At 46.6% G+C, this 13,242-nt stretch overlaps 1 protein-coding gene across 2 annotated transcripts in view; it reads right to left on the bottom strand.

The window, feature by feature from the left end:
* Snx9 (sorting nexin 9) overlaps nt 1-13,242 on the bottom strand; it is an 87,472-nt gene that overhangs the window by 23,072 nt on the left and 51,158 nt on the right. For both annotated transcript variants that reach the window (XM_075950365.1, XM_075950374.1), the window contains 5 exons: nt 12,647-12,812; nt 7,600-7,750; nt 5,300-5,384; nt 2,439-2,564; nt 2,222-2,339 (listed from right to left, as the gene is read on the bottom strand). In XM_075950365.1, coding sequence (XP_075806480.1) covers nt 2,222-2,339; nt 2,439-2,564; nt 5,300-5,384; nt 7,600-7,750; nt 12,647-12,812 — 646 coding nt within the window. The remainder of the gene's footprint in view (nt 1-2,221; nt 2,340-2,438; nt 2,565-5,299; nt 5,385-7,599; nt 7,751-12,646; nt 12,813-13,242) is intronic.

Here is a 13,242-nt window from a genome sequence, read left to right as displayed (position 1 = left end):
GAAACCCTGTCTCAACACCATCCTCCACTCTACCTCACCCCCAAAATATATATCTATATCTATATTTATATTTCTCTATCCATCCATCCATCCATCCATCCATCCATCCATCCATCCATCCATCCATCCATCTATAGAGCGCTCTGATTTAAAGTAAAAAGGGTGACGAGAAGAACAGGGCATGTGACCTGAACGGGTTGTAGAGCAGTGTGTCGGTCTGTGGCCCTGAGTGAAAGGCAGCTACGCTCTGCAGCACCCTGGGGTCCAGCCCTATGGAAACACTGCAGCAGCACTCACAGGCCTGCTGGACATGCCCACCCAGGAGCAGGATAGCACCCTCCATCCCACTGCGACAATGTCAAGTTTTTGAGGTTTCCAAAATAAAATAATCCAAGCCCAAACAACTTCTTTAAAAACTAAAAAATTTCATCTCCACAAAACAAGACAACAAAAAGACAAAATGAAACCCTCCAGAGGAAAGTAAACAAAAAACAAAGTAAAATATAAAGTTTTAAGAAGAGTGACTTTTACAGGTCTTGAAGATGCTAATTCTAGCTAAAATTAGCTAGTTCAACCTCATAACACAAATATAGGATGCTTGAGGATCAAACACAAACTCCCTGCTTTCAATGCTTTGGGGTTCGTTTCCCCCTCTGCTATGAAGCACAAAGAAGAAAAAACTCTTGAAGTGCCCTAGAGCACAGGGACCAGCCCCTGGGGACAGGGTGGGCTGCAATGCTGAAGTCTCACCCAGGAACTGCCATCTGGTGGGCTAAGATGATTTGTGGTCCCTCCCTAAGTTCCTCAGCTCTTACTGAGGGTTAGGCCTTCTTTGGCCTTCTCTTTGGGGAGGGCCTTGTTTTCCCCCCAATTCCTCTCTCCTCTCTCCCAGGCCCCTCCAGATCTGGCTGGGCTAAGCCTCACTCTCGCCCTCCGTCCATTCCTCTCCACAGGGAACTGGAGGAGGGTCATCTTTCTATCTGTTGATTTCATTGGTTAAGCAATAAAGAAACTACTTGGCCCTCATAGGTTAAAACATAGGTGGGTGGAGTAAACAGAACAGAATGCTGGGAGAAAGAAGCTGAGTCAAGGAGTCGCCATGATTCTCCCACTCCAAGCAGACGCAGGTTAAGATCATTCCTGGTAAGCCAGCTCGTGGGCTACACAGATTATAAGAAATGGGCTAGTCCAGGTGCAAGAGTTAGCCGAGAAAAGGCTAGATATAATGGGCCAAGCGGTTTTTAAAAGAATACAGTTTTCCGTGTAATTATTTCAGGGCATAAGCTAGAGCTAGCCATGTGGGCAGCTGGGTGCCGGGGACGCAGTCCCGCCGCTCCTATTTCAACAGGGAACACTTTAGTCACTTGAGAGTTTCTACATATCTATTGAAACTCTTAGTTTCGGGGATACTCAGCCCCTTTACTAATCCATGTTCTAAGTCACGCTTCTCACTGAGTCCTCAAACACATATCCCCGTCCCACACTAGAAGAGACTCACGTCTGAGATGACAGTTTTTAAGAACAGAGGCAAACCCTTTCTGAGCAGATGTACAGGGCAGAAGGTGGGTTACTGAGCAGAGAGTTTCTCATTTTTAAAAGGTATTTTAATTATTTTAAATTTGTGTGTGTGTGTGTGTGTGTGTGTGTGTGTGTGTGTGTGTGTGTGGAATGTGCACATGAACACAGGTGCTGGTGGAGGCTGAAGCTGGAGCTGTAGGCAATTACAAGGTACCCAATACAAGTGCTAGAAACTGAAGTTGGTCCCCTGCAGTAGCAGTGCACATTCTTAACCACTGAGCCACTCTCCAAACCTCACTTACCAGACTTTTGGCGGCAGGACAAAGTGGACCAAATGTGACACTTAAGTAAATAAGGAAAGGGAGAGGGTACGAGTGTGTGATGCAGAATTCCTCCTCAAGAACAACCCAGAGCTCTGACTTCTCCGGGTGTTCTCCACACACCAGAGAGCAGGGCGGCAGAGCCTGTCTCTTGTCACTGGGGTCTCAAGCTTTTGTTTTCATTTTAGGCTGCTCAGATTTCTATTTTCTAAGGTTCTATTCTCACACTTAAAAAATGTACCTTTTTGGTAAAAGGAAATAAAGACAATGACTTTTCCAGAATTCCAAGTACAGCAAAGTTTTCCACTTGTGCCCCTGCATATCAGGAGCACCACCCGGCCAGCTCTTCGCCTGCTACTCTGAACGGCACAGCCCACACTCACCTGTCACCTGCTTGTCTGGAAGAGAAGGGATCGGAATGGCAGACCCAAACTTGACTAGGAGACGCTCATACAACCAGTCAAAGTGCTTATACCTGTGGTTTACAGATCGATTAGTGTTCTGCAAAACAAGGGAAAGAGAAGAAAGAATTACCAATGCCGAGCACTGAAATGGAGAAAAAGCACGCAGCAGCAGCAGCCGTCTGAGGCAGGCACTCACGGTGGGTGTCAGCTGGTACTCAATGTAGCTCTTCAGACCGTACATCTTGGAGCCTTTCCGGGGATCCGCTACCACACAGTCAAAAGTAGAGGTAGGATAGACCCACATTGGGCCGTAATCGCCAACCTAAACAGTGATCAGGACAAGTTAATTCTGTAACTTGGGAAAACGGTAACACTATTGCAGTAACACAAAGAACAATTCCTTTCAGAACTGAGGTCCTATGGCAGCCATTCTTGCTCCTTTGGAGACGGAAGGGCTGTCTGTAGTCCTAGTAGACCACAGCTGTCTGTAGTCCTAGTAGACCACAGCTGTTCGGATGAACCCATCTTGTCCATGTGGGCATCTTGTCTCAGGATAAAGAGAAACTGGCTCACATTTAGGGAGCTGAGAACAGAAGCACATCCTCCTTTAGACCAGAATTTAAAGCTAAATGGGACAAAGGGCTTTTCCTTTTTAAACTTTTAACATTGACTGTTTGTTTATGTGTGCGTCCGTGTGTGTGTGTGTGTGTGTGTGTGTGTGTGAAAAATTTATGTATCAGGATTATGTCGATGACATCACAGTCTCAGTTTTTATAAGTACTCTCATCTGGTTTGTTTGTGTTTTTCAGTTTTTCAAGACAGGGATTCTCTGGGTAACTTTGGAGCCTGTCCTGGAACTAGCTCTTGTAGACCAGGCTGACCTCGAACTCACAGAGATCCACCTGCCTCTGCCTCCCAAGTGCTGGGGAAAAGGCGTGTGCCACTGCCAGCCTCATCTGTTTTTAAACTAAATACAGTGCTGATTGGTAAAACAATTTTCAAATAAGCTTTGAAAAAGCTTTGAGTGATGCTTGAAGCAGTACTGTCCTAACTTCTGAACAGTCTGAGCCTGGCCAGAGCTGACAGCCATTATTTTGGCCATGGTAAACCTGGCCACCACTGACGGTTATTATTTAGGTAATGGTGAGTGTGGCCACAGTCTGACGGCCATTATTTCACCAATGGTGAGCCTGGCCGTAGCCTGATGACCATTATGTCAGCCGTGGTGAGCCTGGCTACAGCCTGCTGGCCATTATTTAAGCCATGATTAGAAGTAAAAAGAAAACAAGGAAGACCAATAGATGGGGCTACAGAGAAGTCTATGCACGCCAAGAACGGCAAGGGCAGCAGGTACAAGGGGACAGGAATGCCCACCTCTCATTCTGTCCAGAGGTGGAGGAGGGAAATGCCCGATGGGTATGGAAGCCCAGGCAATGGTCACTACAGAAGGTGCCTGAGGACTGTGGATGGTTAACAAGGCACTAACTAAGAGGTCTCTAAGAACACAACTAGGCTGCCTCAGGGCTATGTCTGCAAGGCTCTGCTGAGCCCTCATCTTGAGCAGCAACCCTCTGTGACGAGGACAAAGGGCAACTGCCTGGTCCTCAAACTCACCAGGCCTAGGTTGTCCATATGTAATGTTACTTTTTATCCTAGACCCAAACTGGATCTCTGTTCTGTCTTCGCCTCCTGAAGACTCAATGGCTTTCCCATTTCTTCTGTTATGTGAGAAGCTGCACAGACAGGTCTGCCCACAGGGCTCATGGATTTATTTCTCCCAAAACTCATAGACAAAGCACAGGCTAGACTTCATGTTCTGTGTTCTACCATAGTCACACCTGTGACAAAGTCCACACTAGAATGTGAGGGGCAAATCATGGCTCTTAATTCCACAGAGTTTTAAATTTAATGAGAAGGCTCATGATGTATGTCGTCCCCCTGCTCCCAGCCTGGAACAAACAAAAAGATTCAAATCTTTTTTATTTGTTTTTCGAGACAGGGTTTCTCTGTAGCTTTGAAGCCTGTCCTGGAACTTGCTCTGTAGATCAGGCTGGTCTTGAACTCACAGAGATCCGCCTGCTTCTGCCTCCCTAATGCTAGGATTAAAGGCGTGCTCCACCACTGCCACCACAGGGCTCAAATCATAAACTACTCAGCAGGTAATTGCCCCATCTATGCTTTGAGGGTCAAAGGTGTTAGGGCTTTGGGATACTGCACGTCTATTTGTCGGTTCCTAGAATTCTAAGCATTTTACAAATGAGGAAAAGTAATTAAAAGGTCCATTATCATTCCTGGTATTTTATCATGGGCCTCTGAAACCAAAGATTAGAGCAGAAAGCAGGTGTTTCCTTGGGCTGGCAGCCATGGTGATTACATTCAAGGCTTCCATCAGCTACAGGTTAAGTCAATAGGGTTACAAGACAGTCATAGAGCTTTTCCCCCTAGAATTTCACTAGATATTGCCTAGATGGAAAGGTATTAAGGATCAAAGTATGGGATGAGACCAAAGAGCATTTGTCATATTATGTAATAATCATTTCACCAAGACAGATTCAACTGTTATTGGTTCCATTAGCTCCCAGCTTTTATTTGTTAGCCCCTTATCTTGGGCTGGCAGGTGGTTTACTGGAAGAAATTCTATTACTAGTATATTGGGAAAAGCACCTTATCCTAATGATGTGCTCCACTTTCATCAGGGTAGAAACCTAAATATCTGAACTGAGCTTATTGGCTGAATAAATAAGGCTGGTAGAAAAGAGAATGTGAATTATGTCTTACAGTCTAAGACATTTAGAAAAGGAAAAGTATTAAAATGTGCGACTGATGGTTGAACATTAACAGTTGAAAGATAAAAATAGAGAAAATTGAGAGAAGCAGTAACAATCATTAATTTATGCTGATTATCTTTAGTATGCCTAATAACATATTGTCAACTAGCTGGGACAGTATAAGTGTGCTTAAAAATACTTCAAAAAAAAAGACTAACATTCTTAGCTTAGGCATTATAAAAAATTTTAATTAGCAATAAAACAAACAGACAATAACGAACAAACTTACAATGATGGGGATTTTCTCTTTGGGTTTTGCTAGCTGCTTGGCCAACAAGTACTGTTCTATGCCAGGCTTTGCAAATCCAGGAAATCTGAACATGAAGATAAATGCTGTGAGTCTCTGTCCTTCCTCATACACTCTACAGTTCTCACCATGTGACCGTAACCCACTGCACACTCTACAGTTCTCACCATGTGATCGTAACCCACTGCACACTCTACAGTTCACACCATGTGACCGTAACCCACTGCACACTCTACAGTTCACACCATGTGACCGTAACCCACTGCACACTCTACAGTTCTCACCACGTGACCATAACACACCGCACATGCTACAGTTCTCACCATGTGACCATAACACACCGCACATGCTACAGTTCTCACCATGTGACCATAACACACCGCACATGCTACAGCTCTCACCATGTGACCATAACACACCGCACATGCTACAGTTCTCACCACGTGACCATAACACACCGCACATGCTACAGTTCTCACCATGTGACCGTAACACACCGCACATGATACAGTTCTCACCATGTGACCATAACACACCGCACATGCTACAGTTCTCACCATGTGACCATAACCCACTGCACACTCTACAGTTCTCACCACATGACCATAACACACCACACACTCTACAGTTCTCACTACGTGACCGTAACACACCGCACATGATACAGTTCTCACCACGTGACCGTAACACACCGCACATGATACAGTTCTCACTACGTGACCGTAACCCACTGCACACTCTACAGTTCTCACCATGTGGCTGTAACCCACTGTACACTGTACATTCTCACCACATGACTGTAACCCACTGCATACTCTACAGTTCTCATCACGTGACCGTAACCCACTGCACACTCTACAGTTCTCATCATGTGGCCGTAACACACCAGTTTTAACCTTGTTCTGTCTTACAGATGGAAACTGTAAAGTGTAATCAAGTGGCCAATGGCCAGTTAGCTACTCAGTGAGGCTTGAGCAGGGGAAGGGAGCCTATGGCTCCAGCAGGTGTGATGTTCACAGGTATTCTGCCTGCTTGATCGAGTCTGAAAACCGCTATTTCCAATAACAGAGTGAAGTCTCTCTGTCCCCAGGACCCAGTATGTCCACTTGAGTTGGCTATTTACAGCAAGGATCACCTTGCTCCACATCCACATCTATGCAGTCAATGATTATTGACTGAATATTCATGTAAACAGCAATATATTATTTTTTTTATCATTATCAAAGTGTGTTCTCTCAGTGCTCCAGTATATTTAAATTTCCAACTTCCTTTTCTGGCATTGAGTTACCCGAACTCCTGTTTAGGCGGAAAGAACAATGGAGAGTAATGCCCACCATAACCCACCCTACTGAGAACACTGCAGCCTTAGAGATGAGCAAGCAATGGATAGCCACGGCCAGTTTTATTATGCAGACAGCTGAGCACAAAGCCACAAGGAAGACACTGGAGAGGCATGGGAGTGTGTGGTCTAACAGCTCAGTTAACCCTGCTACTTAGATAGACATGGAGACCCTGCAGGCCCCATTACACAAGGTACAAGATTTGAGCCTCTTCTCTAGATATATGCTAAACAAAGGCTTTCAAAAAAATGTGACACAAATTACCACTCTCTGAATCCACTTTGACTTGCAGACCCAGAGTACTGAGAAGAGGGTTGGCGGTCTGGGAGACACTGCTGCAAGGATGACTGCTGGGGGAGGAGAGCTTACTAACATCTTTCCTTATCCCACAATCAGGCTGTGTGCGCATTCACAAGCAGTGGATCTCCAAGGCCCATAAACATAGTTTTCCTTAAGCTAAGAGAACTCGAGGTGAAACACATATCAAAAACATTCTGCAGAGTGTGGGACCATGCACTCTGTGTCCTGAGCACCTGGGAGCCTGACTGACCCGCCTACCATCTGTGTTGAATGTGAACAGGCTTCAGTTTTCCCTGTAGTGAAACAGGAAAGCCATATACCACAAAGGGATCTGAGGGTGCCCGTGAACCACCATGCACAACTCCTGGCACATGAGAAGTGAGTAATAAAATAGTAAAACACTGACAGACTCCTTGCTCCCTACAGCTGCGGATTTCTACCTCCACGGACTGGGACTGCAGGTGTGCGCCACACCTGGCCTGAGGATTTAACTGAATAAACAAACACTTCACTCACTAGCCTTGTGAAACGGATGAAATGAAGTCAGCTTCTAATCTAAGACTCAGTAGATTACGGACTAGAAAGAAGTAAAACTTCTCTTACATTGCATAGAGAGACATCCTCTGCCCCCCTTAAACTCACTTGTTAAGGGGCAGCTTCATGGAAGAGGCACCTGGACGGCTGTTTCCCCGCTGGAGTCCCCCTGCTTCAGCTGATTCTGAGTCCTTAAAGTAGGAGGATGAGGACTTGGGGTCATCCCACTCTTCATCCCACTCATCGTCGTCAGCAGTTGCTGTGGGGGGGGGGGGGACAAAAACCAAACACAGCAAGAGAGAAAACATAAATGGGATTGCTTAAGTTTGAGTGACAAGTGCTGGAGCTATCCAGTTTTTACGGAGATGTAAAGCAGAGTCCAGTGTGAATTGACTGGACAGAACACAGGCTTTGCAGTCTCAAGGCTTGACTTAGGAATTCTGCCTTTTTTTTTTTAATGCAAAAGACAAATGAGAACTAAGTTAAACAAGACAATTAGTGGTGCGGGAGAATTGTCTGTAATCTGTCAATCATGTTTTAAATAAACGCTGATTGGCCAGGCAGAAAGTATAGGCGGGAAAACCTGACAGGAAGTAGAAATGATGTAATGAGAACAGGAGAATTCTGGGAAGGAGGAAGTTGATTCCTCCCACTCCTGCCCAGACCACCGAAGCAGCAGGATGTGATCTGCCCCATTGAAAAAAGGTACTGAGCCCCATGGCTAACATAGATCAGAAAAATGGGTTAGTCAAGATGTGAGAGTTAGCCAGTGAGAGGCTAGAGCTAATGGGCCAATCAGCTTATAATTTATGGAGACCTATGTTTGATTTTCTCTGGAACTAAACAGTTGTGGGGTACCTGGCGGGAAAAGAAACCCCAACAAACAAGCAGGCCCTGTTCAATGTTACAGAATGGTGCCCAACATGGGGCTCGAACTCACGACCCTAAGATTAAGAGTCTCATGCTCTACCGACTGAGCTAGCTGGGCGTCCAGGAGCCAGGTGGTAGGAACATAGCCCATAGCTCCTTTTACAAATTAGGTTAACAAACTCTTTACAAGTGCCTCATGGATAGCTTCTTCAGTCCGTGGTGCTGGAGAAACTGATGTCTACACACAAGAACAAAACCTGGGCCCTTACCTTATGTCATCTAAAAAAGCCAAAAGAAAATCAATTACTTAAATACCCAAACCATAAAACTCCTGAGGATAATGGGGAGAAACCCCTGACATGCCCTCAGCTCTTTGTCTAGGTGTCACACTGAAGCCAAGGAACTAAAACAAAAATAACAAGTAGGGCCACCTCCAACCCACAGGCTCCAGCACAGCACAGGAGGCAACAACCAGCGAAGAAACACACAGCTTACAGCTAGAAGAGAAGGCATCTGTGAACCCTAGTGTGATAAATGGCCAGTGTTCCCGACATACAGGGAACTCAGGCAATTCAGCAGTGAAAGGCTGGAGAGACTGCTTAGCAGTTAGGAGCACTTGCTGCTCCCAGCATGCAAATGGTGCCTAACACCTGTCTGTAACTCCAGTTCCAAAGATCGAATGCTCTCTCCTGGCCTCTGAGAGCTCTGCACACTCACAGTGTACAGAAGGACAAGCAGGCAAAACACTCATACACATAAAACAGAAGTAAATAAAATCTCCAAAAAAGCAACACCATCTCCCCAACAATTCAACAATGGGAAAGCAAACACCACAGGCCTCTGTACTCAGGCTCCACTTCCATTATCGATGGTCAACGATGGCCTGGGATATAGTAAATAGAAGGTTTAAGAAAGAATCAGTGTGTAAGTTTTGCATATGAAATCTTACACCTCCTGCTCTGTCCTGCTTGGGGTGAGAACTTTCCCCCTGCCCAGCCTATCAGGTTGTTGTCTTGGTCATCAGACAGACTGAGTGGAGTCACAGTGTCTATGTTCCAGTGCGAATGCTAATGTTGGTACAGGAAAGCACAGGAATGGTGGGGAGGCCAGCAACTGAGACAGATCCAAGAACAACTATAAATCCTTCTTGTACGTCAAAAACTGAACATTTTTTACTTATATAGGAAAAAAAAGGAGTTGTGTGCTATTATAGTTGCTAGGATTTATAGGAAGACTGAGTCACTGGCAAGAGTACAGACAGAATGGTGTCCTTTTAGCCCTGATGTGAATGGAAGTCAGCAGGACTACAGAAAGGTATGGGACCCTTAAACACTGGGGGCTGGGGAGAGCCTGACTTAGCCACCCATTAGGAATTACATCAGCACCTTGAAGAGCTATCTTCACTCCAACAGTCACTGGAGCAATACCTGCAGTAGCCAGGATGTGGCGGTTATCAGCACATGAACGGGTGAAGAAATTATTAAACACATACTCAATGTGATATTATTTAGGTAACACTATGGCACACACTTAAACAATCCCAGACCCAGAAGGCCAAGTACTAGCATCTCAGCCATATGTAGAATCTTCAACACTACTGAGCATGTGGAAGCAGAGAGAAATGTTACCACTAAGGATGAGGAGGGGATGGAAGGATGTAGATGGGATGGGGAGGGGTGTAGGGATGTAGACAGGATGAGGAGGGGGTGCAAGGATGTAGTCAGGATGGGGAGGGGTATAGGGATGTAGTCAGGATGGGGAGGGGTGTAGGGATGTAGACAGGATGAGGAGGGGGTGCAAGGATGTAGTCAGGATGGGGAGGGGTGTAGGGATGTAGACAGGATGGGGAGGGGTGTAGGGATGTAGTCAGGATGGGGAGGGGTGTAGGGATGTAGACAGGATGGGGAGGGGTGTAGGGATGTAGACAGGATGAGGAGGGGGTGCAAGGATGTAGTCAGGATGGGGAGGGGTACATGGATGTAAATGGGACAGGGAGAGAGTGCAAGGATGTAGAAGAGATGGGGAGGGGGATGCAGGGATGGAGATGGGATAGAGAGAGGATGCAGGGATGGAGATGGGATAGAGAGGGGATGCAGGGATGAAGATGGGATAGGGAGGGGGATGTAGGGATAGGGATGGGATAGGTAGGGGGATGCAGGGATAGGGATGGGATAGGGAAGGGGATGTAGGGATGGGGATGGGATAAGTAGGGTGATGTAGGGATGGGGATGGGATAGGTAGGGGATGTAGGGATGGGGATGGGATAGGGAGGGGTATGCAGGGATGTAGACGGGATAGGGAAGGGGATGTAGGAATGCAGACAGGAGGGTAGACAGTGCAGCTTCCAGGAGTAAGTCATGGTTCTTATGCATGGCCTGGAGCAATTGCCAATGTCTTACTGTATACTGGAGATTTGCTAAGAGATTTTAGATACTCTTAGGAAACATTTATGTGTGCACATGCACACACACGCACACACACATATGAGGTGATGGCTTGTTAATGTCTAACTGCAGTAATCACTGTCTTATAGCTTAAATATGGATTTCTTTTTGAGACAGGGTCTCACTACGTAGTTCTGGGTGTTCTGTAACTCACTTTTGTAAACCAGGCTGGCCTCAAATTCACAAGAGATCTACCTGGCTCTGTCTCCCAAGTGCTGGGATTAAAGACATGCACCACCCAACCCTGTTTAAAAGCACTGTTTTGTTGCTCTGAGCAGCTTCTGATTAACACAGACTACAGCAGTGTGACCTGGTTACCCTAGTGGCTTTGGCATAGACAAATTTAGTATTACAAACTTACAAACAAAAAAACTTCTTAATTCAAAAGCATTAGAGAGAAAGGGACACCTCTAAGAACAACTGCTTAGCAATGATGACAGACGCGGAAGAGGCAGTGAGTCCTCTGCTGTTGGGCTCTGTCGTGTCACATAGAAGCTGAGAGGCTCACATGACAGGCTGTCAACACAGAGCAGTCCTGGATCTTTTCAGTTTCAGAGCTGACGTGAAGATCCTTGGGGTGGGGATTGTACTGTGTATGTGTGTGCACATGTACATTTGTGTGTGGTGGTACATATACAGGGAACCTGACATGAACATCCTTTCAGGAGCGTGTGTGTCTGCACTGTGTGTATGTGTGTGCACAAGCACGTCTGTGCATGAAGTGCCCACAGAGGCCAGCAGAGGGCACTTTATCCCTTGGAAACTGAAGTACAGACACTCAGTTGCCATGTGAGTGCTGGGGGATGAACCCTGGTGCTTTTAAACACGGAGCCAACTCTCCAACCCTGACCATGTGTTTGGGACAGAGTCTCTAGCTGGCCTGGAATTCACCAAGTGAGCCCTAGGGTTCTGCCTGTTTCCATCTCAGTGCCACCATGCCGGGGATTTTTCAGTAGGTTATGGGGATCAAACTTAGATCTTTTGCCAACTAAGTTACATCCTCTGTTCCAAACAGTTTCTCTGTGTTCCTTTGGCTGTCCTGGGAGTCTCTGTAGACCACCTGACCTTGAACTCACAGAGGTCCACTTGCCTCTGCCTCATGGGTGTGTGCCACTACCACCCCTGCCTGGTGCAAATATCCTTTTTCATCTTTGGACTGCCTCTCCTTCAATACATCTCTCCTCTGCTTAAAACCCAGTGAGCAGAGCCTCCTGAGCCAGTGCTCATGCCTTGGCATTTCCTGGATGACCAGAGTGTCTTCTACTCCAGGAGACCCCTGGTGTACTGTGGAACTAAGCTCACCTCTTTAAAAACCAGCTATGAATGATTGGACGCTCAGAGTCTTCAGCCCATCTCCCTCTCTGTGAAGAGGAGACTGGCTGGAGAGGAAGTAAATAATCAGCCATGCCAAGGGGATGACTTTCCCACAAAACCCCCAGGGCCACAGGGTTCTAACAGTGTCTTCACTGGTGAGAACATGCAAGTGCTGGGGGCGGTGTGACAGGAGAGGCCTGGAAGCACCACCTCTCCCTACGCCTCCCTTAGGAACCTCCTCATCTGGCTGCTCTTGTGCATCCTTTGATGTACTTCTTGTAATACCCTGGTAACAGTAAGTCAAGTGATATCCTGAGTTCATACTGTTCTAGCAAATTCATGGACCCCAGGAATGCTGGGAGGCATTACCAACAACATCCTGAGAGGTACCTACTATTCCAAGGAGATGGCGTCAGCACTGAGGAGATGCACGACCCTCCAGCCAGAGTTGCTGAGCTGTGCTGACTTTGAGGATAGCAACATTGGCCTGCTTTTCCTGTAAGTCACTCCAGCAGAAGTCCCCTCACCTGGTCCTTGGTAGGCCTGCGGGTGGCCGAAGGCAGCGTCCCAGTTGTTAGTGCTGTTTCTCTGGGCACCAGCTCCATCTGTCCTGGTGCCCCAGGCATCTGAGCTGTCCCAGTTCCCAGATTTGGGGGCATTCCAGGCTGACCAAGGGTCATTGCCACCACCAACCTGTGTGGGAGAGGAACAAGAGAGAGAGTGTTGTGATGTCTGGAAACGGTGACTCCATCAGCGATGGGCTCACAGGACGGCTGAGAACAACAGACGTGCTGGTAGAAGCAACGGAAAAGCATTTCAACTTCTATGTCGAACCCAAGTGAAAACGCAGGCAAGTGTGGTGAGTAACAGCCCGCTCTCACTGATGCGCACATTCCCTTGCGTCTGCTAGAATGCCATTTTCCATTGACCTTAACTGCTCTTGAGTAGGTTCTTTTAACTGGACTTTTAAGTAGGTCTTGATTCTCATTTTAAAGAGCAATACACACACATTAAAGAAAACTTCAGTGGAGACAAGGATAAGCAGCTGAACAACAGGCCTGCCACTTTAGAATGTCTACCTGGATGTAGGGCAAACACAATCCCTTCTTGTCCCATAATTCAC

The sequence above is a fragment of the Microtus pennsylvanicus genome, chromosome 1 (genome assembly GCF_037038515.1).
Source record: "Microtus pennsylvanicus isolate mMicPen1 chromosome 1, mMicPen1.hap1, whole genome shotgun sequence".
Lineage (NCBI taxonomy): Eukaryota > Metazoa > Chordata > Mammalia > Rodentia > Cricetidae > Microtus > Microtus pennsylvanicus.
This window is presented reverse-complemented; position numbering and strand designations above follow the sequence as displayed.